The sequence below is a fragment of the Cibotium barometz genome, chromosome 21 (assembly GCF_041138505.1).
Source record: "Cibotium barometz isolate CiBa-2024 chromosome 21, ASM4113850v1, whole genome shotgun sequence".
Taxonomy (NCBI): domain Eukaryota; kingdom Viridiplantae; phylum Streptophyta; class Polypodiopsida; order Cyatheales; family Cibotiaceae; genus Cibotium; species Cibotium barometz.
In genome coordinates this window covers 11,243,447-11,269,953 of record NC_141066.1, presented here as the reverse complement: position 1 = coordinate 11,269,953, position 26,507 = coordinate 11,243,447, and the positions used below count along the sequence as shown (strand labels likewise).

The window sequence follows — 26,507 nt, the reverse complement described above, 5'->3', positions numbered from 1 at the left end:
GCGCCGGAAATTAGCTTCTCTGTAGTGCATACCGTGTTCCGATTGAAGAATGCATCCAACGAACAAAAACAATTGTTCAGCGGTGGCGCCAATTTGATCCAGCTTTTTACAACCACAATAAGTTTCGCGATAATTGTCGCTACGATGGCTTTTTGTTTAGTCTCTGCGGTGCTTCACAGTATCCGTTTCTGCTACACGAAATAGAAAAAAATGGCAGCTGCTTCAAGGTGGGTAATAGATGTGCTTGCAACAAGAACGTTACAGAGGAGGAGCAAAATCCTTTGCCTTCAATAAAAGCAGGCAAAAACAAGAAGGTTGCTGAGCGATTGCGGAGATAGAGAATAGGATCGAAGCATTGAGGATCAATTCGACATTTGGGACGTCGGTAGTGAATCTCGATCTCCTCGTGGAGCTCCGCGATTATGCGATCTCGCACAGGATGTAACAACCTCTCCACGGTGGCCGTGATTAGCATGTTCTCAACGTCCAGCATAACTTGGGATGTGGGTGACGAGCCGTTGTCCTTGCTCGTGGAGTCTTTGTTTCCCTCGTTCTCGCCTCACTAACTTAGAATAACGACCTTCTCTGCGGCAATTGCACCCAATACCAACCACCAGAACTAATCACTTCATTGCAAAGTGCCGAAATCGCCAAGAAACCTTCCGCGCATGATTTTTACTAACCCTTTCTTGTGTCTCTTCATCGTATAAATCATGCAATATCTGAAAAAAATGATCCAGCAACAAAGCATCGTATTCTATAAGCTTGTCATCTTCGGACACTTTGCCAGGCGCAAGTTTTCTCATTTGTTCGTCCATGGATGTCACAATTCGCAGCAATGGACATTTCCCACCATTGTCGACCCTGTGTCCATTGCCCGTCCATGCCAGCGGCCCAACACCTCTATACTGCACACTTCCGATGTGAAAAAGAAATAGCTACGGATGATATAGACGCAGCTCTTCGATCAATTTGATGGTAAACACTTCCTTAATAAACTGGGGAAACGCAGCCGCCGACGATCTCGATGGAGCCGGGTGAAGCCACACAGAAAATCTCTTGATTGCAAAGCTCGGTCTCTCTCTTGCGACTCCTCGGATGCACAACCGTCCAAATCCGTTGACGCTAAATTCTCAGCTCTGCTTGCAGATCGATATGCACATCGAGATACACATGCAAGCTGACAATGCTTCCTCAAATTCCCAGAACGTGATCAAGGCGGCGGGCCTCGCCCGCCGCGACGGCGTGTGCGTCTTGTATCGATACGGAAGGTCCCGAACCCGTGTGCCTTAGACGGTGAGCCGAGCCGCCGGTGTACGGGCTATGCCCCCGTCGGTGCGAGCAAGGCGCGTTGTGCCCCCGACGAGGCTTTGCTCGGTGCGAGACGTAGCAGCCGCCGGCGGACGACGGCGGCCTCCGTTTCTCCACCCGGCCCGACCCCGGGATGTTACATGTGAGACGACGAGGACGGTGCCGGAATCGTCACGGCCTTGCCGACCCGTGTTACAGGCAAGCAAGGGCGCATCCGCGGGAGGTGAGCCGACCGGCAGTCGCCGCGTAATGGCCCATCCTGCTGGTGCCCGGCCCTTCTGCATTTTGGTGAGTAGCCGTGCGATCGCATAACGTGGATGACGCGAGTGCCTCATGCCTGACCTGGCGGCGACCCCGTTTCGATGGCCCCGCGACGGCCGTTTGGTCGGCTCGGGCCGCTCGCATCCGCGTCGTGAAGTGCATGGAATGAATCGGAAGCACCCGGCTCCGGTGATTCGGGCCGCTCGTGTGACCGAGGATAGCTACATGGTTGATCCTACCAGTAGTCATATGCTTGTCTCAAAGATTAAGCCATGCATGTGTAAGTATAAACTCTTTTGTACTGTGAAACTGCGAATGGCTCATTAAATCAGGTATAGTTTCTTTGATGGTACCTGCTACTTGGATAACTGTAGTAATTCTAGAGCTAATACGTGCACCAAATTTCGACTTCTGGAAGCGACGCATTTATTAGATAAAAGGCTGATGCGGGCTTGCCCGGTTATGCGGTGAATCATGATAACTTCCCGAATTGCACAGCCTTGGTGCCGGCGATGCTTCATTCAAATTTCTGCCCTATCAACTTTCGATGGTAGGATAGAGGCCTACCATGGTGGGGACGGGTGACGGAGAATTAGGGTTCGATTCCGGAGAGGGAGCCTGAGAAACGGCTACCACATCCAAGGAAGGTAGCAAGCATGCAAATTAACCAATCTCGACACGGGGAGGTAGTGACAATAAATAACAATAGTGGGCTTTTTCAAGTCTGGTAATTGGAATGAGTACAATCTAAATCCCTTAACGAGGATCCATTGGAGGGCAAGTCTGGTGCCAGCAGCCGTGGTAATTCCAGCTCCAATAGCGTATGTTTAAGTTGTTGCAGTTAAAAAGCTTGTAGTTGGATCTCGAGGCGGGGCAAGGCGAGCGGTCCGCCTCTTTTGGTGTGCACTGGTCGCTCGGCCCTTTCTGTCGGGGACGCGCTCCTCACCTTAATTGGCTGGGACGCGGATTCGGCGATGTTACTTTGAAAAAATTAGAGTGCTCAAAGCAAGCCTATGCTCTGAATACATTAGCATGGAATAATGCGATAGGACTCTGGTCCTATTGTGCTTCAAGACCGGAGTAATGATTATGGTTGGGGGCATTCGTATTTCATTGTCAGAGGTGAAATTCTTGGATTTATGAAAGAGGAACTACTGTGAAAGCATTTGCCAAGGATGTTTTCATTAATCAAGAACGAAAGTTGGGGGCTCGAGGACGATCAGATACCGTCCTAGTCTCAACCATAAACGATGCCGACTAGGGATTGGCGGATGTTACTTTGATGACTCCGCCAGCGCCTTATGAGAAATCAAAGTTTTTGGGTTCCGGGGGGAGTATGGTCGTGTTAACCCGCTTCGCACCTCCGGTTAGCAGGATCGTCCGCTCGCCTTTTCACACTAACACCCTAACGCGCGGATGCGCTTGTAATATAACCTTTTTGTGAAAACCGCGCTAAGCGCTGGATATTTTGTAAATGCGGGCCGAGCCTACAACATGTGTAGAGCCGGCTGTACTCATGAAAGCCAGTAGCTTAGGGATTTTGAAGAAGACGGCCGCCGGACATCTCATGGGCGGCTGGGCACTCTAACTTATGGGAGAGGTATATAAGTCAGTTTTGCTAATGAGAAAGGGCCAATCCCATTATTCACTTTTGAAGTCTTGAGTTTTCTAGCTCTTGCCTTTTGTGCTATGGTGAAGCATGCATGTTTCTTTCTTCTTGCTATTGCATGCTTTTGGATTGGTATGTGTGTGTGTTTAGTGTTGTTGCTAGATTGCTAATCTCTCTCTCTCCTCTTCTCTTCTCTTCTCCGATCCACCGCAAGCCAAAAGCTGTAAGTCCTCAAGCCCACAAGAGAGTCCACAAGTCCACAAATCTTGTGGGTGTGTGGGCTTGTGGACTTGCGGGCAAGCCGCAAGCTACAAGTCTATAAGCTGCAAGCCACAAAGCCGCTACCAACAAGTCTCAATTCTACAAACCAACAAGTCTCAAGTCTCAAGTCTCAACAAAAAGAGACTTGAGACAACAAGTTTCAAGTCTCAAGTCTCTCGTCTGCTACCAACAAGTCTCAAGTCTCAAAAAGAGAGCAAGGGTCAAAGAGATGACCTACAACATGTTGAAAGGAGGCCAGATCTTTGGGCACGCACAAGGCCTAATGGCAAGTTGCTACTACCAAAAGCACCTTGGGTGTTGAGCAAGACAGAACAACAACAGGTAAAAAGATCCATTTATGGATTTTGCACTCCAACAAGATTCATGCATTCTTTGAAGGGGGCATTTACAAAAGATGATGAGCTATGTGGCCTCAAGTCGCATGATTGGCACAAATTCTTGCAATTTGTGCTACCCATAGCAATAAAAGATTGTCTCACCGAGGAGTTACGAGCCACCATCTACAAAATTAGCTCCTTGGTGCGCTGGATCTCTGCGAAAGAAATACGGAGAGATACACTAGAGGTAGCTCGCCTAAACGCCATTGAGGCAGTTTGCATGGTTGAGAAATTAATGCCAACAAGAAAATACAAGTTTCGTGAATTTCTTAGAAGGCCCTCCGAATGAGCTCAAAATTCTCCTAATGTGCACCATACAATTTGGTCATAGAATTATGACCAAATGGGATGAACAAGATAAAGAAAGAAAGAACTACATTATTGAAGCAATCAAAAGTGAGTATAGGCCAGCTGATCCAAGGGAAAGAAAGAACTACAAGATAAAGAAAGAAAGAACTACATTATTGAAGCAATCAAAAGTGAGTATAGGCCAGCTGATCCAAGGGAAACAGTAAGCAATTATTGGATCAAAGAGGTTTGCAAGCAGTGCATGTCCCATCGTAGGTCAGAGGCGAGGGACGCTTTCCGAGATGGTAGACCCAAGCCAACTTGGCTTGATGCAGAGGAGTGGGAGATCATAGCACACGAGCCCAGGGATACGCCAAACAAATTCAGGCAGCAGAGAGAGGCCGCAGCCACACGACTGGAGAGTGTGGGTTCATCGCATCTTGGGAGCGGTGGATACGAGTCGATGCGCCCAGTCTTTGTAAGTATTTTCATAATTGTTGTTTGTGATTTTTTCATACACATGAGACTTAATTTAAGTGATTTGTACATATAGGAGCGCTGTGTGGGTCGTGAGCCAACGGCTGAGGAGGAAAGATATGCATACAAACATGGGACGCTGGATTTGTTAGAAGAAATTGCAACGAGTGAGACAGTTGATTGGTCCAAGTTCACATATTGACCTGGCAAGTATTCTAAACTTAGTGCATTTTTATTTCTAGCATCATAACACGTACAACACTTTCTAATTTTTCTTTGCATTTTCGTGTTTGCTTGTTTGTGCAGGTTATATGTCACTTTTTGGGTTTTGAGTAGTGCATATTTATTGCTTTTTATGATGTATCATGGACATTTAGGCCAATTTTTGGATTTCAAGAACATTTTTTAGATCCTTATGATGTAATCACTTGAGCTAATTTTCTTTAGCATTTCATGATGTATTTTCAAATTGATGTCAATTTTTGGATTTAGAGAAGATTTGTTTAGCTCTCATTATGATGTAATCAATTCTATCCTGCACATATTTATTGACCTCTTGTTGGTCTTTTTATCGTTATGGTTATGGTTCTTCGTTATGGTTATGGTTATTGGCCTATTGTTGGTCTTTTAACGTTATGGTTATTGGTCTCTTGTTGTTATTTTTAACGTTATCGTTATTGGCCTCTTTCTGGTCTTCTTAATTTTATCTTAATGTACAATAAAGAGTACAACTGATATGGTACTGAAGGAAGTATATACATTTGGTTTCTATTTGGAGCCATTCCGTCTAAAAACATTTACTGCTCAAAACGACGGTATATGCGTTGGTATTTGCACTGGAATGCTGTTATGAGACCGCCGTTGTTTCTGAGGTGCATACCAATGACGGGGCTATTTTAAGCCCAGTCTTACGACGTCGGTATAGGCCTTGGTGTTTGGCCATCTTCTTATAGTGGTGGCCAGCTCTTTTTCAAACTATGATTGTTCGTGCTTGATGCCCAATCTGTGCCTATGCTCTCATGCAATTTTTGTGCTATTTAGATTTGTTTTGAGCTGTCATGCAATGTGTTGTGTGTGCGGTTCTGTGCAGAACCGTTTCTCACCGTTCCTAGCTCATGCTTTAGTGTTTTTGTGCAAGGCATGCATACACATCAACTTTAAGGTATACTTGAACTATACCTCTTATGGATCGGTGTGGGTGTGCGTGTGTAGCTCGTACGAAGCGCTGGAAGGTCACCCGCTCTAGGTGCTCTAGCTCTCTCACACAAAAAATACAAATGAACTCTAAAAAGGGTCTAAGTGCTTATACCTACGATGTGCCCGACTAATCCCTAGCGTTTTATTGCATCGTTGTGCTCAGTAACCTCATACTAATGCTACGGGTCAAACCATGCCTCGATTCGAGCTTCCTGAGCTCAAATTAGCCCGTTTTTGCCAATTTGCGTCATGGCGGATAAGTGAATTTTTGAAGTTGCTCCGAATTGTACCTATATATATATATATATATATATATATGACAAATGTGCTTAGGCTCAAGTATGAAAATGAGCTCTAAAAACTCCATAGAGAGGCGTCTCTTCCATGGTTGATCCTCATAGACAATATCCAATGTGGAAACGTGTCGAACATTGAAGGAACTGGTATGTCCATAGCTAGACTTGCCCTCCTCATTGCCAAGCATTAAAATTCCGCCTCTAGTGAATCAAGTCAGCTTGGCTTTGGAAACATAAGGTGGACAAGGCTTGTGCCATTGTCATATCAATAAGGGGCCACTATGTCGAAAATTAAGGTCTATTAATTAGTTGTAATAAGGTTTTTTTCATTTTTTGCTAGGTCCTTACAAAAAATAACTCCATATTAACACGCAGCGATCCATCATGCATGCTATGCTTGAAATTAGCAATAAAGCCGCACGGATGCCACTCGTCGTGCTCGTCCTTGCCTTTGCATGCACGCACGCGTTGTCGTGCTGTGGCACGTCTATGCAGTGAAAGCATGTTCATGGAACAACTTATGTGGAATCTGGGCCCTGAGCAGCAAGGACAGATATGGAAGGTATCCACTCAGATACAGTGGCATGTGTTGGAGCAGTTAATATGTGTAGTCACCAAGGTCTACTAGCAAAAGACCAAGCACTCCCTATGAATATGAGCTCAATTGTGGGCGTGGTGTGATGACCCGAAGCACAAGGAGAAGGAGAGGCTATTGTAAGTGGTGGCCATTATTTTGAAGTAATAAATAAATAAAAAAATATGATGCACATGGCCAATTTGTAGGAGGCCACATGGAAGGCCTTATGGGCTGCCAACTCGCCATCTAGAAGCGGGTGGAGAAGCGAGAAGGCGTGAAGGAAAAGGAGACCGGGCCACCCTGGGAAAAGCAGGAAAAAAGGAAGGTCTGGAGAGGGCCTAGTGCGGGGGCTCTGATTGAACTGCAGGGAAAGAGGCGTGTAAAGAGCGCAGCAGCTGTTGACAGAAGGGTGATCCACTTCCACTTCCATTTCCACTTCCGCGTCCGCATCTTTCTTTACCGGGTTCGAGCTCTCGGAGGTGCCTGCGGAGAGAAGCTCATGGTTTCTGGGTCTTTTCCAACACATTTTGCAGGTTGTCTTTGTGAGGGGTTAAAGAGAGCTCCCAGACAGGTTTGAAGGGAAGGGGAAGCGCTGAGGGGGCACTAGTGAACTGCCTGCGTCAACCTGTTGGCCGCCTTGTACGTGAATGGCTAGGAGTTTGTTAGAGAGCAGAGGGATGGGAAGGGGTTCTTGTTGAGTACACGAGGCGCAGCTGGTGTGGGAAGAACCGGGCTAGGGATTCTGTGTGTGTGGGGGGGGAACCGCACTAGGAAAGGGCTGCTAGGAAACCAGAGGCGCAAGGCTGGTAAAAGGAAAGGGCCGCTTGGTACGTGAAGGGACCGGGGTCCAGAAGGGAGGAATGGCCCTACTGAGGAATGACCGGGGTCCAGAAGGGAGGAATGGCCCTACTGAGGCGCGACAGGTAACCAGAGAGGAGGAAGGGCTGTGAAGGGATGATCTCAGCTGGAAGCTTAAAGTTTTTTTTGTAAATCTCTCGTGTCATTTGTGCATGTAAACGAGCTTAGCTAGCTCGGGCTGTACTGTGGAAGAGAAAGGTTGGTAGTGGAGCATCACTGGTTTGTCTATGTTGTTACTAGTGATGGCAGCAAAACATGAACCCCTAGGGCCTTGTTATGAATCCAAGAAACGCAGTAGGCAAGCCATCTCAGTGGGCTTTGGGCTGTACTATGGAAGAGAAGGGGTCATGAGCATTTCTATGGTGTGATTCTGCTGACGATAACGAGGAGAGATTTGTGAGCCATTTGAGGCTGTCTTTTCTGTGGATTTGTGGATCAAAAGAGTGGGTTATAATGTTATCAACCATGGATTTTGGTTTGAGCCATGATGCCTATGATGGTTTTTGGTGTAACTCATATGTCTTGCTGAGTATGTAAATATGATGGTTCCAGCCTCTGCTGGTGATTTCCCTTCAAGAGTTATATGTTTTGTTTCCTTGCTGGGATTTGAAAGCTACTCTCACAGCCAGAAGTCTCGCACTTTCCCAGCGATACCGCCCACGTTACGACAGCTTTGGTGAACCCGACGTGAAACCGCTGGTGTGAGAGTACGTAGAGATGGCTAGCAAAATGGAGCATTTATATGCAGAGATGAAAGAGCTTGAAGAGCATTTCAGGAAGATTGAAGAAGAAAAGCGAATTCAGGAAGCGGTGGAAATTGCGGTGCAATTGGTATATGATAGGGTCAATATATTTGATGGTTTCGATCTAGAAAGCTATCTAAGGTGTTACGAGACAGAGATGAAGAATCAAGGGGTTCCAGAAAACATGATGATTGTATCTTTTGCACACCTTATAAGTCCTGATTTAAAAGATAAAGTGCTGGAACTAGCAGAGTATCACTCCAAACGATGGAGTGATTTTGCAGATGCACTTATTTATGCGAGTTCCATGAACCTAAAGCAGGAGCAACTTACTTGGGAAAAGAAAAAGCAAAAGGGTGATGAAATGAGGTATAATGTGAGCTGTGATAGTGTTCCAGCAACAATCCGGTCCAATTTAGAAGCAGTCGTGGAATTATGTCATATGGAGGATAATCAATTGCTATTCAAGACTGATGCAGAGATCATTGAGGCTGTCTATGCTAAATTGGAACTGCAAGTAGCCGTTAGTGAACAGCAAGACATTCACAGTGCTAAAAGGGATGCTTTGCTGCAACCTAGAAAGAATACAGTGAGTGAACTCTCATGTAAGCTTTCTAAACTCGAGGATTCTCATGACAAAAGCACCCATTCAAAGGGTATTCCTCAGGTGACATATCGTATGTGCGAAGAGCTACAAGAACCAATGTTTTTTGCTGAAAGCATGATTGCAGAGTTTGAAGATCTAGGACAAGAAGAAGATGCTATCATTACTGCATTCTTATCTGGTTATGATGCTTATAAGCAGGATGATGTGAGTGGCTTTTGTGATGAAGGTTTGGATCAAGATTTTGAACTTGAAGACGAGGGACCAACTACTTTGCTAATTGAAGAGCAGGTTTTAATAGAGGGTATACATGAATATGCATGTGAGGAGAATAAAATCCGGGCAAGGTAGATTTGGATGGGATGTTACCAAGTGTGTGTTCCATGCTGTTAATGCAGTTGTTACTTGGTGTGGCCATACAATATGTGGTGCAAAGGCTTCAAACATGGCCTGAGGAAAATTTTGAAGGAAATTATTTTGAAGAGCATCCCACTTTGAATGATGAGGGTAATTATGCATATGCAGGGAATCTAAGTGAGGATAGGGCTTCATATGAGCAAAGGATATGGCACATATGCCAAAAGCGGTTGGTATTTGATCCAGGTGGGAAAGCAGAACCATTCAGATGTGATTGCTAAGATATAAATATCTTGCAGGCTAGGGGGGTAGGTTAAGATGTCATGCTATGTTTCAACAAAGGATAACCCCTTGTGAGTGGCACTATGTATATTCTTCTACTGTTTCATGTTTACTAGGGTGATACCAACTGGGTCAGGTTTGACAGGGTTTAAGACGCCTAGTTGGATGCTTGTACATATACCAATGTTGGTGTGCAAATAATGCATGGATACTGAATTCCAGGACCTGTGTGGCACATACCGGAGGATGTGCAGGTTTAGAGGGGGTGGATGTCGTGCTGTGGCACGTCTATGCAGTGAAAGCATGTTCATGGAACAACTTATGTGGAATCTGGGCCCTGAGCAGCAAGGACAGATATGGAAGGTATCCACTCAGATACAGTGGCATGTGTTGGAGCAGTTAATATGTGTAGTCACCAAGGTCTACTAGCAAAAGACCAAGCACTCCCTATGAATATGAGCTCAATTGTGGGCGTGGTGTGATGACCCGAAGCACAAGGAGAAGGAGAGGCTATTGTAAGTGGTGGCCATTATTTTGAAGTAATAAATAAATAAAAAAATATGATGCACATGGCCAATTTGTAGGAGGCCACATGGAAGGCCTTATGGGCTGCCAACTCGCCATCTAGAAGCGGGTGGAGAAGCGAGAAGGCGTGAAGGAAAAGGAGACCGGGCCACCCTGGGAAAAGCAGGAAAAAAGGAAGGTCTGGAGAGGGCCTAGTGGGGGGGCTCTGATTGAACTGCAGGGAAAGAGGCGTGTAAAGAGCGCAGCAGCTGCTGACAGAAGGGTGATCCACTTCCACTTCCATTTCCACTTCCGCGTCCACATCTTTCTTTACCGGGTTCGAGCTCTCGGAGGTGCCTGCGGAGAGAAGCTCATGGTTTCTGGGTCTTTTCCAACACATTTTGCAGGTTGTCTTTGTGAGGGGTTAAAGAGAGCTCCCAGACAGGTTTGAAGGGAAGGGGAAGCGCTGAGGGGGCACTAGTGAACTGCCTGCGTCAGCCTGTTGGCCGCCTTGTACGTGAATGGCTGGGAGTTTGTTAGAGAGCAGAGGGATGGGAAGGGGTTCTTGTTGAGTACACGAGGCGCAGCTGGTGTGGGAAGAACCGGGCTAGGGATTCTGTGTGTGTGGGGGGGGAACCGCACTGGGAAAGGGCTGCTGGGAAACCAGAGGCGCAAGGCTGGTAAAAGGAAAGGGCCGCTTGGTACGTGAAGGGGCCGGGGTCCAGAAGGGAGAAATGGCCCTACTGAGGCGCGACAGGTAACCAGAGAGGAGGAAGGGCTGTGAAGGGATGATCTCAGCTGGAAGTCTAAAGTTTTTTTTGTAAATCTCTCGTGTCATTTGTGCATGTAAACGAGCTCAGCTAGCTCGGGCTGTACTGTGGAAGAGAAAGGTTGGTAGTGGAGCATCATTGGTTTCTCTCTGTTGTTACTAGTGATGGCAGCAAAACATGAACCCCTAGGGCCTTGTTATGAATCCAAGAAATGCAATAGGCAAGCCATCTCAGTGGGCTTTGGGCTGTACTGTGGAAGAGAAGGGGTGATGAGCATTTCTATGGTGTGATTTTGCTGACGATAACGAGGAGAGATTTGTGAGCCATTTGAGGCTGTCTTTTCTATGGATTTGTGGATCAAAAGAGTGGGTTATAATGTTATCAACCATGGATTTTGGTTTGAGCCATGATGCCTATGATGGTTTTTGGTGTAACTCATATGTCTTGCTGAGATTAGTATGTAAATATGATGGTTCCAGCCTCTGCTGGTGATTTCCCTTGAAGAGTTATATGTTTTGTTTCCTTGCTGGGATTTGAAAGCTACTCTCACAGCCAGAAGTCTCGCACTTTCCCAGCGATACCGCCCACGTCACGACAACGTGAGCATATGATTTCTCCTCCACTTTGTACGCATCGTCGTCCCCGCCTGCCACTCGTCGTGCTCATCCTCTATGCCGCCGTCTGTTGCATGCAAACCTGCGGGAGCTCCGTGTGCCTCTTTCCCTTGCAAAACCCAGTAAATTCCGCCAGGTAAGATGTCCTCCACTATTTCCGCTTGTTAATCTATATCTTTCCGTCCTGCATGGCGCCGGCCTTTGCATGCAATCCTGCGTTATCTCCCGGCTCGTCTTTCTCTTGCAAGACACTTGAAATTCTGGCAGGTAAGTTATCTTCCACTATTTCCGCTTTTGAATCGTCATCTTTGCGTCCCGCATGCCCTAGACGTTGTTGTGTCGTTTGCCCCGCAACCCTGGTCCTCGTCCTCCTCGTGCAAAATCTGCAGGTGCTGGATTGCTTTTGCACATGGCCTTCGATCCGCAAACGTCGTCCCCGCTCGTCATACAAAGGTTTGCTCTATTTCCCCTTTTTTGTTTTTTACTGTTGTCCTTGTTGAATCACTGAGCGTCGCCCAACATGGCAACTCACCATGGCTGGTCTTACCTTCACGTGCTTCCGCATGGTTCACCACATGGAGGTAAGCTCGTTCCCTGTTATAAAAAACCTGCTCGCAGTCTTCTTTATGTCTGTGTTGCTCCGCCTGGTTCTGCTTGCATGCCTCCTAGAAGGAAGCCCTTGAAAGACAAGACCAACCGTACTTCCGTTGGTCTCCCGGACTCTCCCGATCTCGTCTGCCGCTCTGAGTCTGCTCCTTTGGATTCCTCTCCTTCCACTTTGCCACTCCAGAAGCTTGCATGCAACGCCATTGCAAAGCGGAGCAAGACTCCACGTGTGTTGACACCTCCTGGCACCCAAGCGCTGGTACCCAATCTTAAATCCGTCAAGAGAAACGCGAGATCATCTGGTGATTTCTTTTTTCGCGTTTCTAGAAAGATTGTCCTTCATATTTTGTTTTCGCAGATCAAGAAAAAAATATAGGTCTGTCTTTTATTGAAATCTGTCCTCTTTTTCTGATTTCTGCAGAAAATAAGAAATTGAATAACAGTGCATATTTTATACTTCTTTGCAGAACGCTACACGCTGTCTGTTTCTGTGCGCTCTCTCATTTGTTCCCAGAATATTATTGGCATAAAAAATCTGAATTCCGTCTTTCTTTTTTTTCCCCTTGCGGGTTCTTCGGATGCAGGGCGCTCTGTCTTGGCCTCTTCGGTGAAGAGCACCCCTTCTGTCAGCAAGTGTCTATCTTTTCCAAAAGAGAAGAGGCAAAGGATGTTCGAGGTTTCTGTGACCGTAGACGTGGGCAATGGCGATGTGGACCTTGCTTTCTGGGAACCATTGGAGGAGTTTGTCCGTCTGGAGTGTGTGAAGGGTTTGTTCTCCTTGGAGAAGGGGGGGACGGTCCATCATTTGCACTTCCAGATGGTTGTCATGCTGATGTCTACATCTTTGATTGCTATAGGGAAAACAATTAAGAAGTTTCTTGCATGGGATGTCTGCAAGCCGATGGGTGGCATCGTAATGTGTCGCGCTTTGCGACAAATGAAAATGCACACCTTTGAAGGTATGGTGGGCTACTGTATGAAAGATCTGCATAGAACTCATTTCCTCTTTTTCTCTCATAATGTAACCGCAGAAGAAATGACAAGAGGTAGGCAGCTTTACGCTCTTTACGGTCAAGTCGACCTAGAGAACAAGGTCTGTCTCTCATCGAGTAACCTTTTCGAGAGAGCGTATGTTTATATGGAGAATTACTCTTGGGGTAAAAGGCCAATGGCCAGCCGCCCAGTGTGAACGCCCACTAACACTAACATACACTACATAAGTGTATAGCCATTCTATTGTGGATGATGCAGAATAAGCTACATGAGGTAGCACCATATCCTGTGTCCCTCTTCCTCTCTCCCTCTCTCCTTGTGTGTGTGCTCCGTCGATCCCCACAACTGGTATCAGAGCTTGGATTCGAGCTTGGCTATGGCGAGCTTCGCAGCTTTGCGAGCGTGTGTGTGTGAGAGAGGTGAGCAGATCAAAGCTTGGAGTGCTACGTTTTGAGCTCATTGTGGAGCTCAAGGTACTTGTTTTTTGCTGCATAGTGATTGCCCCTTGTGTGCTCCCTTTGTGGTGGAGCAGTGTGGGCATCTTGGTAGTAGATCTGCAGCAAAACAGGCAGAAGCGGTCCGAATAGGTGGACGCGTCAAAGCGGAAATCTGGCTTGGGAACAAAGAGCCATTATACCGCATGGATTGGGGGAGCGCAGCCTCATCTTCAAGTTCAACGCCTCCTGCTCAACGGGGTCTCGATGTCAAAGTTTGTGGTTACGTCAAGATTCAGTCGAGATCCCCGACTCCCCCGTGTGTGTCTTACCCCTTGGGCATACCGGTCGAATTCATTGAACTGGATGTGCCCAGCAGCTTCACCATCGACGACCTCATCGATGGTTCTACGCAGGTTGTGCAGGATCGCGAGAAACTGTGCACGCTGTTGATGCCCATCTTTGGTGCCGGCTTGATCCGACGATCCAAGCGCCAAAAGCGGCTGTCGTTCGGGGAAGTCATCGCCATCAAGTCGATGCTTGCGACATTTTTCGAAACGGGGGGTAAGCACTTCCGCGCCGAGACAGTCGCATCGTCTCGTGATGAAGAAAGGGTCCCTTGCCTCGACAACGACAAATTTTCAGTGAGGATCCTTAGCGAAGCCGTGATGCAAGATGCGGCTACTCGGGCTTGTCGGCTCAACGCACCAATCTTGCCGAAGCTCGATGTGAACGTGTGGAAACGGCCGCCTCCGTCCATCAAGGGACATTGCGGTGCTTGCGCATGGGACCTACTCATGCGCACGAAACGGTTCTTGGCGGACGCCTTGAATCAGGATTCAGGAAGCTGTGCGACAAAGACGCTACCTGGCCATCCAAGGGCTGAAAAGCGTGATGATCGTGCGGGCCCAGGAACTTGATCGGGCTCGCAGGGCACTTCACGAAGGAGCCGCAACGTCAACCTTATCGGCTCAAAGTTTCATCGACGGTCATGTCATTGGGGCCGCCAATTCATTGTAAATTTATGTGATTGTGTGTTTGCCGTGAAGTGTACAGCTGAGCGGGTTAGACACTGCCTGCATTAATAGCGACGCATGGTAAGACCTCCCGAACGTGCGTTATTTTTCAAGTGTTTTTTTACAGGTAGCGGGCAGACACTGGCTCGGTTCATAGGCACCGAGCTAAGACCCCCGAGAGTGCGTGTGTTGTAAATTCTTCGTTGGTCGACCGTTGATCGGGAGATCAACATTTTTAGGGACGGGGGGAGTGTTACGTTTTTTCGCCAATGGCGGCTCCATACTCGTGCGCCCTGGTGGCGCCACAGCGCCTCGCATCCTAATGCTGCATGAAGTTACTTTGGGGAGTGAGCAGCTAAGCTAGTCACTCTCCCCCTATCTTGCCTCGTTGAAGCGAGCTTGGTTCTCTTGTACATCCTCCTTCACACCTAAGCGCCCGTTGCTTCTTGGCGCACCCTTTTGGAGTGAGGCAATCAGGGGTTCTCCTGTGCCGGAGCCTCCGGGGTACGCCTTGGTGAACGGACTGTACATAGGTCGGGACGGTCGATCGGAAAGCCCTGGGTTCGGGCTGTAGATATTGAGACCGGGTGCGTTGTGTGGTGGACCCGGGGATGTGTTGGTGCTGCCAGCAAGGGGAAGCTGAGCGAGCGGGCTGCGATCAAGCAGCAGGTCGAGTAAGCTAAGTCGGGGCGCGAGGCACAGGTTGGATGGGAGGACGTCAACGGGGCGAGCCCGTGGCGTGACGGGGCGCATAGGCCCAAGAGGCGGCCAAGTCCCGGGTCGAGTTGCGGTCGGGGCACGGAGGTCCCCGGAGTGGGCCAAGTCCCAAGAGTGACCGTCGTGAGTCGAGTCGGGGCACGGAGGTCCTCGGGGTGGGCCGAGTCCCTTGGTTGACTCGTCATGTGCGTGGGTTGGAACGCACGGGGCCCGTAGGCACGGGAGCCGAGTCCCGGGGCGTGTCCGGTGGGTTGTGAGGCGAAGGCCTCTTCTTGTTTGGTGCCGCGATGTCGGGTGGTGGATCAGGGCCACGGGGCCGAAAGCTGTTGGATCTCAGGGAAGAAGTCGAGCGCGGGGGCAGGGCAGGATGCCCACCCGACTCGGAGTCGGTTCGTGCCACGAAAGGTCCACAGATCCTAGAAGGCATACGACGGGCTCGGCCCCTCGAGAGGGCGAGCATGGGGGCGGCATGGTCCGCAATGGAGCCGCGCCCATGCCCACCCGACTCGGAGTCGGTTCGTGCCACGAAAGGTCCACAGATCCTGGAAGGCATACGACGGGCTCGGCCCCTCGAGAGGGCGAGCATGGGGGCGGCATGGTCCGCGATGGAGCCACGCCCATGCCGGCGGTTTCCCCGGCTGGTTTTGCCGGCCCGTCACACGTACCCGGGTCTGTGTAAAAAACGGCGAATTCGGACGTTTTGGCTATCAAAATAGCGTTTTAAAATTTTCTGCTCTGCGAGAAGCCTGTTTTGCAGATCTACAAGGTATTTGCAGGTGGTTTAAGGCATAGGGTCTTGTGTAGCATGCTCCATTGATGTATGTGATTGTGGTTGAGTACCATGGCTCTTTTGTGAGTGGATTCGAGCACCATTCTCGTGCCACAGGTCACACATGCATTTCACAAGTTGCAGGTATATCCATAGGTACACTTGGTTTGGCCATTAGATCTACGGGTTTTGCAGATGTGGTGAGCGTGGTTTGCTCAATTGTTGGCTGTGCATGTATTGCATATGAGACAGGTGTACTTCGGTGTATGAGACTGTCTTGCTTACCTCCATGGTGTTTGGAGAATGTTTAGTCATTTCGACTTGATGTATGACATTTGCACATGATTTGCCCACGCTTCGAGCATGTTTCAGAGCTTCCACAGGTGGTGTTCAGCCAGCTTTGGGCTGAATTTAGAGCTATTTTTTGTGCAATTTTGTGAGCTTGCTGCCCTCCAAGTTGTGCACACATATTGCTCAATAGTTGGGGCAATAGTTTTCAGCTCATACAGGTATCACTTGGCAGCCCATAGAGCCCACATACAGGTGCAAAACATTACTACAAGTGCTCAGGTGCGCATGTTGTGAGCAGGTTTATGCGAGTACAATGTGTACTTGCAGGTGGCATTGTGACAATGATTGCAGGTGTTTGACTCGGTGGTTTGCCTTGAGGTCTTTTGTTGCAGTCACAGGTGTTGAGCATATTTCGCTCACGTGGGAGAGTATTATGCTGTGAGCTCATATGGTTTTGAGCTAGTTGCCGTGAGAGAGCACTGGATACACAGGTGTGACAGTAACAGGCATTGTGGCATGTGTATGGGCTGATTTTGTAGCCATTGTGGATGCGATTGTGATGCACGATTTGTGCATAGTTTGATGCTCTATTATGGTGCCATGTGGATACACTAGTAGCGTGTTTTTCGGACAGGGATTCCGTGTGACATGATGGGCTGATTTCAGCGTGTATTGAGCATCATTTGCGCCCTACGATTGCTCTCGAGTAAGAGAGTTTTGGCATCTCGAGCATTTGTTGCTCTTGACAGGACTTGCATACTCTTTTGACATACTTGTTATCATCTTTTGTTGTGCGGTTTTGCTCTTATGGTTATGTATGCAAGTTGAGGCTATCTTGCCGGATTTGTTGCCAGGTTTATGCGTATTGTGACATGCGTTAGAGAGGTGCTTGAGCTTTGCTTTGGCTCATGTTTACAGATGGTCTTGATGTATGGTCTCTGCGGATACGAGACATGTGGTCTCTGTACTTGTGCATAGCTATTTGACAGGTTACAGGTTCATGTATGGCTCACTCGGCTAGTTGACATTTGCAGGAGGTGAGCGAACAGTGTGTGCTTTGCATACAGAAGACTGTCAGGGCTATTTGTTAGCGGATTTTTTGCAGGTTTGAGGGCTGTTTTGTGGGTTGAAAATTCAGCCATCTTTCCCTCCTTGCAGGTGCCTATGTTCGGCTCAGTTGTGGGCTGATTTGTGGCACATTTGTTGGCTGATTTTGTAGCTATTTGAGGGCTGAAACTTCAGCTATTTTTTCCTCTTTGCAGGTGGTCATTTATGCACGGTTTGAGTGCTGAATTTGGTTGGTGATGTGATTCATCGATATCGCATATCATTTGGACACGGATTTGTGTTCTTGTATCCACTCTCGCAGGAGTGAGATTGTTTGTATGCTCGTAGTGGTGGCTATGGGTTATACATAGTCACAAGTTATAGGTTCTACAGGTTTACAGGTATAGGTTACGCAGTTGTTAGATTTTGCAACACTATTTGTGGGATGCGTTTTGAGCATTGTGTTTGTTCACTACTTGCGCATATGGTTATGCGCTTTACGCTCGGTTGAGAGCTGTTATCCCCGTGTTGAGTCGTTGCCATTTTCTGCTTGGCTTAGCAGAGGTCAGACACTGCCTTTCTGTTATCTTTGATAGAGCTATACTTGAGATACAGTTTGCATATGCGAGCATCAGGTTGATGCAGTTTTATGCTTGATTAGCATAGTGGTTGAGTGGTCTCCCACTTTGATGCATATACAGTTTTGACATCCAGCTAGCAGATATGTGTGATGATTCTAAGTCTACGATGATGACTCGTGAGAGACGGCGGTCTTGTTCTTGTCGACAGTTCAGATGTTGGCATTGTGGTCACACAGGACACATTGGACGACGTTGCTTCAGACGTATGAGGCAACAACGACGATGTATGCATGATGCATGTGTGGTATTGACACAGACTAGAGAGGTGGCAGAGTAAGCTAGTGATGGTGATGTCACGTTTACCTCTAGTGTTCCTCTTGTTTACATGTCTGGTACAGGTGGCACTTCTTCGCGTTGCTTGCTAGATGATTGTGCAGAGTTCCACATATCCTCGCGTCGTGAGTGGTTTAGCACTTTCTCTAGTGCGAGACTTGGCCATGTTCATCTTGCTGATGGTTCAGCGTATGACATAGAGGGTGCATGAGATGTATGCTTGTCTTTACCCAGTGGTGCATCTTATGTGCTACGGCATGTGCGATATGTTCCTGGGATTGCACAGAGTTTGATCTCAATGAGACACCTAGCAGACAGTGGATGTCGTGTACTGCTTGGAGAGCAGTCATTTCGCATGCAATTGGGTCGCCTAGTCATTGTGCGAGGAGCTAGGTCCTACATTGTTTACCCATTGTTTGCAGGTTTCTGAGATACGAGACGGCATAGTCTCAATTACGACACTGACGTGTGATGAGCGAGAGACGAGACATGTCTCATTCGCAGGTGAGCTTTAGTGTGCTCAGGAGCCAGAAATGGATGCATTGTTCTTTGATGCATCCGATTCTCTTGAGGATACAGCTGTGCATGATATGTCTGCAGTTGAGTTAGCGATTGCAGAGGTAGAGCGGCTTTGCTCTATTGAGTCACAGCAGGGCGAGCCATCGGGTATGATGGCGGAGATGACTGATTTGGATGCTGCGGATGCAGCGATTATGCAGTCATTTCTTGATATGCTTATGCCAGATGGTGACATGGTTATGCCAGGACACTGGGATCCAATCTCTATGGATGCGGGGAAGATGACGAGTACCCCGGGATCGACACATTCATACTCGACTTGTCTTAATGATGATGCAGTAGATGCATATTGCACTGGGATGACTGATATGGTCAAGTTATCCGAGATTGTGCAGGTTTCGTTAGCGTTCGGGATTCTCATATACGACCTTCTAGTGTCGAGACCCGACATAGCAGCTACAGTGGGAGCATTTGCAATGGGAGTTGTTAGTCATATGGTGACTGACACTGGCATGGAGCATGGTGGAGCTACGCAGGTCATTACAAGATACCTGCAGGTTGTGTGTGCATGCTCTAGCAGGGATACACATGTATGGTTATTGCTAGAGCGGATACAGATGCATGCATGCAGCTCGAGAGAGAGCGTGGGCGTTGGTTGAGAGTCAGTCATATCTCTCATCCATTGTACATACACTAGTTGTAGGCTAGTAGGCTCACTTATTAGCACATTGGCTTTTAAGTGGGAGGTTGTTGGCGTAAAAGGCCATTGGCCAGCCGCCCAGTGTGAACGCCCACTAACACTAACATACACTACATAAGTGTATAGCCATTCGAGAATAAGCTACATGAGGTAGCACCATATCCTGTGTCCCTCTTCCTCTCTCCCTCTCTCCTTGTGTGTGTGCTCCGTCGATCCCCACAAATTACGTGTCTAACAAAAGCTCAGGGTAACTTTGAGCTGGACACTTTTAAGAATGCTAAAAATCGAGAAGTACTATCCAGCTGCATCTTGGGTAATTCCAAAGGCCGGGAATGGTATGGATAGTAAGAGAGCCTCCTTTGTTTGGAAGATTATGAAGATGCCACAAGAGAGCCAGTGTGTTGACATAGAGAATATCTTCTTTATGGAATCTCGTTCTTTCAGGTACTTTGGAGAACGGAAAGAAGAAGGGATCGTCGATGAAGAGGACGACCCGGAGTTCGAGGACGTTTGTACCGGATGAAGATGAGGAGGCTGCGCAGGCGATATGGGCCATCCGCTCGCACGAGAACCCCATCGATATTCTACACAACGAGGACTGCCGCAGCCTGTGTACTATGAAAAGTTCACCTCCGTTTGGGAGAGGCCTACCACTGTGGATGGTCGTGCCAGCTTTCTCAAAGGAATACCTGAAGGCGAGGACTTTGTCTCGTTGGGGGACAAGAGCCCTCAAAATGATGCTTGCTTCATATCTTGACTTTCAGTTTGTAGTCTCAGAGCTAATGTAAAAAAACACTTATGCATTAGTTTGAATTATGCAGTTTTTAGTGTTGGTTCTTGTTTTGCGCTTTGCTCCCTTGTGAAGCGGCCTTGTAAAAAGTTGTGGGATCCCCAATATGAATAAAGGTTGTGCTTTTACACATGTCTCTCGCTTTTCAAAGTTTTGTTTGTGAATATGTCGGGCGCGTCGCAATCAACGTTGTAAACGCTCTGCCTCTATTTTTTTCGAATTGTTAAAACAATAGCTAACGCTCTACTTATCTTCGTTTAAAAAATATTAAAATCGAAGTATTCAAATTTTAAACCTTAGGTGCTCTAAACTAAGGTTTCATTTCTTTTTTGTACCTTAGTATAACCTAAGGTATTAATTAATGCCCCGCGCGACAGCGGGGCATTAGTTAATGTACCTATCAAATCAAAAAGTTGTGAATATGTACCTATCAAATATTGTTCATCACATGCCATGAGGTGAGTGTTCAAGAACAATGTCATAAAGGGGGACGTACCCTCGAGCTCCGAAACGAGGATTTGTAGAGGCAATTCCTCTCATTCGCCTCAAAAAGTTAAGACCACACATAGAGGGACACAGCAAAAAGTCCTTATAAATCAGAATATTATTGTGGTTGCATGGCCATTTTGCTCACAATGAGGCTGACTTGGCTTCCAGGATTTCTCGTTCACAAGAAATCTACGATTCAAGGGTTTAGGGTCTAGGGTCTAAAAACTGGGATACTGCAAGACAACTACGACCAAGTGCGGCAACGCAAGTGGAGAAAAAAAATGCAAAAAGCCGATTTTGGGGGGCCGGCTTCATGCTAGCAAAGTGATGCACCGGTAAAAAGAGTCGAGCAGGGCTACTTTTGAGATTTCTCGTTCACAAGATCGCACTGTGACGCGAGTGAAGAGGATACGTCTCGAAAGTAGAAGGGAGCCAAGAGATTTCTCATTCACAGGATCGCACTGAGGCGCAAGTGAAGAGGATACGTCTCAAGACAAAGAGGTGGCTAACCTTCCTACCTCAGCGGGAAGTGATGAGTAGGCAGAAAAAGGTGCTAAAACATATTACATTCATGGCTCTAGCAAAGCTCAAACTCCAAGCAGTCACAAAAGGACCTTCCAGAATTCCGTTGTCAATATCACAGTTTAATGCTGCTCATAATTTATCCAATCACACGACAAAGTTTAATGCTGCTCATAATTTATCCAATCACACGACAATACCACTTTCAAATATCAAACTGAAAGGGAATTTGAACAACAGCGGTCGCAATATCCAAGTGCAGAGCTTCGCACACTAGACATCAAGTCGATGCCCATGGTGTTTATTATGGTGAGCAGAGCTCAGCACCTCAGCAACCGACCGGGCAGCGGCAGTCGGACCGAGACCCCAGACTGTTGCAGCACCTGGCGAAATTGCTGAGCCTCTCGCTGATCTGGTTGGCGGGGCAGTCGGTGCCGGAAGCGGCTCCTCCGACGCTCTTGCAGCAGGCAACGGTGGCGGCAACGTTGCCACCGCACTTGCAAGCCTCTGTGGCAGTGCACAGAGCGATGATGGTAACGATAGCGACAATGATCTTCATCATGGCGATAGGACACCTAGACAAAGAAGAAAGGATACCTACCCAGATACTTATAAGTTATAAGACGTTGCCAATGCACAGAGCGATGATGGTGACGATAGCGAAAATGATCTTCATGATGGCGGTTGGACCGCACCAACTTGGCTCTGTGGCAATGCACAGAGCGATGATGGTGACGATAGCGAAAATGATCTTCATGATGGCGGTTGAAGTCATTAGTGTGAAGGTGCGGTCCAGCCCAGCGCCAGTGGCAATGCGCAGAGCGATGATGGTGACGATAGCGAAAATGATCTTCATGATGGCGGTCGGACCGCACCAACTTGGCTCTGTGGCAATGCACAGAGCGATGATGGTGACGATAGCGAAAATGATCTTCATGATGGCGGTTGAAGTCATTAGTGTGAGGGTGCGGTCCAGCCCAGCGCCAGTGGCAATGCGCAGAGCGATGATGGTGACGATAGCGAAAATGATCTTCATGATGGCGGTCGGACCGCACCAACTTGGCTCTGTGGCAATGCACAGAGCGATGATGGTGACGATAGCGAAAATGATCTTCATGATGGTGGTCGGACCGCACCAACTATAAATGAATTATAAATCTAGAATTATAGGTACATTCTAGAATGTAGATTTTATAATGAATTATAAATCATGGTAGATATGATAGTAGCTTATAGAAACTAGAATTGAGAAATTAGAATCTTAACTTACAAGTGAATTGAGAGATTAGAATCTCAACTTACAAGATCCGACTACCCACTTACAAGTTACAATGTACAAAGTTACAACCTACATCCTACATCTTACACACACATATACACACATTTCCAAATTCTCATAGAAGGAAAAATTTATGTATGACCCTTCTTTTGAAAATTTGAAGAACTCCTTACCCTTCAAAGTTGAAGGGTAATCTTATCTTTGATGTTTCTTTTGAAGGCCACTTGTGAAAAAACCCTTCATGTGAAGGGTAAAACCCCTTTGGAAGGGTACTGCAACCTTCAACTTCTAGCCCTGTGGCTGGGTAGGTGTCTAAATAGAAGGGACACGTGTTGAATGGTGTCTTTTCTTTTTCATGTGCCTAACATGTGAAACGTAAAGGTTTAAACCTAAATGAAATGACAGCCTGGATTTACATATCTTATCGAAATTGAAACTTTAATATAGCCAAATGGACGGTCGAGATTGAGGAAGGAGATGGATCGACGGTACAGAGGCAGCCGCAAAAGGGGAGACAAAGCGAACGGTTCAGAAACGGTTTGCTGTAAGCATCGAAGGCTTAAAAGGGAGGGTTAAGAGAGGCGGAGATCTTTTTGCGAACTGTTTATGCGAGGGTCGAAGGTGGCCGGCTTTCTTTTGACAAGGTGAGCCTTCGGGCTTAGTCTCCTCTGTTCATTTTTGGAGGCAAGAGACAGAAGGCTCTGCTCTCAGAGTCTCTGTGCGCTCTCGCAGACTGGCTAGGGTTTCGTCTTCTCTCACCAGATCATTGCTGTTTCGATATGTAAAGGAGAGCGCCTTGCACACTTTGCCTTTCTCCTTTACATATATTATTATTAGGGAGAGATAATGCAGGTTGCAAATCCTCGGCGCCGGAAATTAGCTTCTCTGTGGTGCATACCGTGTTCCGATTGAAGAATGCATCCAACGAACAAAAACAATTGTTCAGCGGTGGCGCCAATTTGATCCAGCTTTTTACAGCCACAATAAGTTTCGCGATAATTGTCGCGGTAATTCCAACTCCAATAGCGTATGTTTAAGTTGTTGCAGTTAAAAAGCTCGTAGTTGGATCTCGGGGCAGGGCGGGGCGAGCGGCCCGCCTCTTTTGGTGTGCACTGGTCGCTCCGCCCTTTCTATCGGGGACGCGCTCCTCACCTTAATTGGCTGGGACGCGGATTCGGCGATGTTACTTTGAAAAAATTAGAGTGCTCAAAGCAAGCCTATGCTCTGAATACATTAGCATGGAATAACGTGATAGGACTCTGGTCCTATTGTGTTGGTCTTCGAGACCGGAGTAATGATTATGGTTGGGGGCATTCGTATTTCATTGTCAGAGGTGAAATTCTTGGATTTATGAAAGAGAAACTACTGCGAAAGCATTTGCCAAGGATGTTTTCATTAATCAAGAACGTAAGCTGGGGGCTCGAGGACGATCAGATACCGTCCTAGTCTCAACCATAAATGATGCCGACCGGGGATTGGCGGATGTTACTTTGATGACTCCGCCAGCACCTTATGAGAAATCAAAGTTTTTTGGGTTCCGGGGGGAGTATGGTCGTGTTAACCCGCTCAGCACCTCGGGTTTAGAGGACCGTCCGCTCGCCTTTTCACACTAACACCCTAATGCGCGGATGCGCTTGTAATATAACCTTTTTGTGAAAACCGCGCTAAGCGCTGGATATTTTGTAAATGCGGGCCGAGCCTACAACATGTGTAGAGCCGGCCGTACTCATGAAAGCCAGTAGCTTAGGGATTTTGAAGAAGACGGCCACCGGACATCTCATGGGCGGCTGGAACTCTAACTTATGGGAGAGGTATATAAGTCAGTTTTGCTAATGAGAAAGGGCCAATCCCATTATTCACTTTTGAAGTCATGAGTTTTCTAGCTCTTGCCTTTTGTGCTATGGTGAAGCATGCATGTTTCTTTCTTCTTGCTATTACATGCTTTTGGATTGGTATGTGTGTGTGTTTAGTGTTGTTGCTAGATTGCTAATCTCTCTCTCTCCTCTTCTCTTCTCTTCTCCGATCCACCGCCGCAAGCCAAAAGCTGTAAGTCCTCAAGCCCACAAGAGAGTCCGCAAGTCCACAAATCTTGTGGGTGTGTGGGCTTGTGGACTTGCGAGCAAGCCGCAAGCTACAAGTCTATAAGCTGCAAGCCACAAAGCCGCTACCAACAAGTCTCAATTCTGCAAACCAACAAGTCTCAAGTCTCAAGTCTCAACAAAAAGAGACTTGAGACAACAAGTTTCAAGTCTCAAGTCTCAAGTCTGCTACCAACAAGTCTCAAGTCTGCTACCAACAAGTCTCAAGTCTCAAAAAGAGAGCAAGGGTCAAAGAGATGACCTACAACATGTTGAAAGGAGGCCAGATCTATGGGCACGCACAAGGCCTAATGGCAAGTTGCTACTACCAAAAGCACCTTGGGTGTTGAGCAAGACAGAACAACAACAGGTAAAAAGATCCATTTATGGATTTCGCACTCCAACAAGATGCATGCATTCTTTGAAGGGGGCATTTACAAAAGATGATGAGCTATGTGGCCTCAAGTTTTATGATTGGCACAAATTCTTGCAATTTGTGCTACCCATAGCAATAAAAGATTGTCTCACCGAGGAGTTACGAGCCACCATCTACAAAATTAGCTCCTTGGTGCGCTGGACCTCTGCAAAAGAAATACGGAGAGATACACTAGAGGCAGCTCGCCTAAACACCATTGAGGCAGTTTGCATGGTTGAGAAATTAATGCCAACAAGAAAATACAAGTTTCGTGAATTTCTTAGAAGGCCCTCCAAATGAGCTCAAAATTCTCCTAATGTGCACCATACAATTTGGTCATAGAATTATGACCAAATGGGATGAACAAGATAAAGAAAGAAAGAACTACATTATTGAAGCAATCAAAAGTGAGTATAGGCCAGCTGATCCAAGGGAAACAGTAAGCAATTATTGGATCAAAGAGGTTTGCAAGCAGTGCATGTCCCATCGTAGGTCAGAGGCGAGGGACGCTTTCCGAGATGGTAGACCCAAGCCAACTTGGCTTGATGCAGAGGAGTGGGAGATCATAGCACACGAGCCCAGGGATACGCCAAACAAATTTAGGCAATAGAGAGAGGCCGCAGCCACACGACTGGAGAGTGTGGGTTCATCGCATCTTGGGAGCGGTGGATACGAGTCGATGCGCCCAGTCTTTTAAGTATTTTCATAATTGTTGTTTGTGATTTTTTCATACACATGAGACTTAATTTAAGTGATTTGTACATATAGGAGCGCTGTGTGGGTCGTGAGCCAACGACTGAGGAGGAAAGATATGCATACAAACATGGAACGCTGGATTTGTTAGAAGAAATTGCAACGAGTGAGACAGTTGATTGGTCCAAGTTCACATATTGACATGGCAAGTATTCTAAACTTAGTGCATTTTTATTTCTAGCATCATAACAAGTACAACACTTTCTAATTTTTCTTTGCATTTTCGTGTTTGCTTGTTTGTGCAGGTTATATGTCACTTTTTGGGTTTTGAGTAGCGCATATTTATTGCTTTTTATGATGTATCATGGACATTTAGGACAATTTTTGGATTTCAAGAACATTTTTTAGATCCTTATGATGTAATCACTTGAGCTAATTTTCTTTAGCATTTCATGATGTATTTTCAACATTGATGTCAATTTTTTGATTTAGAGAAGATTTGTTTAGCTCTCATTATGATGTAATCAATTCTATCCTGCACATATTTATCGACCTCTTGTTGGTCTTTTTATCGTTATGGTTATGGTTATTGGCCTATTGTTGGTCTTTTTAACGTTATGGTTATTGGTCTCATGTTGTTATTTTTAACGTTATCGTTATTGGCCTCTTTCTGGTCTTCTTAATTTTATCTGAATGTACAATAAAGAGTACAACTGCTATGGTACTGAAGGAAGTATATACATTTGGTTTCTATTTGGAGCCATTCCGTCTAAAAACATTTACTGCTCAAAACGACGGTATATGCATTGGTATTTGCACTGGAATGCT

The 26,507-nt window shown here is 46.9% G+C and overlaps 1 protein-coding gene, 1 long non-coding RNA gene and 2 pseudogenes across 2 annotated transcripts; all 4 read left to right on the top strand.

Annotated features, from left to right (window-relative positions):
- The first annotated feature begins 1,797 nt into the window (after positions 1 to 1,797).
- LOC147626849 (18S ribosomal RNA) lies at positions 1,798 to 2,900 on the top strand (annotated as a pseudogene).
- A 1,383-nt stretch (positions 2,901 to 4,283) lies between these two features.
- Positions 4,284 to 5,101, top strand: LOC147626848 (uncharacterized). The gene is made up of 2 exons (XM_086816108.1): positions 4,284 to 4,606; positions 4,682 to 5,101. The coding sequence occupies exons 1-2, from the start codon at positions 4,391 to 4,393 to the stop codon at positions 4,805 to 4,807; spliced, it is 342 nt and encodes a 113-aa protein (XP_086672234.1). The 5' UTR covers positions 4,284 to 4,390; the 3' UTR covers positions 4,808 to 5,101.
- A 10,359-nt stretch (positions 5,102 to 15,460) lies between these two features.
- Positions 15,461 to 18,709, top strand: LOC147626847 (uncharacterized; annotated as a pseudogene).
- Positions 18,710 to 25,600: 6,891 nt separating this feature from the next.
- Positions 25,601 to 26,192, top strand: LOC147626846 (uncharacterized). The gene is made up of 2 exons (XR_015268501.1): positions 25,601 to 25,884; positions 25,985 to 26,192. It is a non-coding gene; the product is annotated as an uncharacterized LOC147626846 (long non-coding RNA).
- Positions 26,193 to 26,507: the final 315 nt, after the last annotated feature.

Excerpts from the sequence above, each read along its gene's own strand:
- LOC147626848 (XM_086816108.1), top strand. The coding sequence starts at position 4,391 with ATGTCCCATCGTAGGTCAGAGGCGAGGGACGCTTTCCGAGATGGTAGA. Across the intron at positions 4,607-4,681 it reads AGTCGATGCGCCCAGTCTTT|GAGCGCTGTGTGGGTCGTGA; the intron begins GTAAGTATTTTC and ends TTGTACATATAG.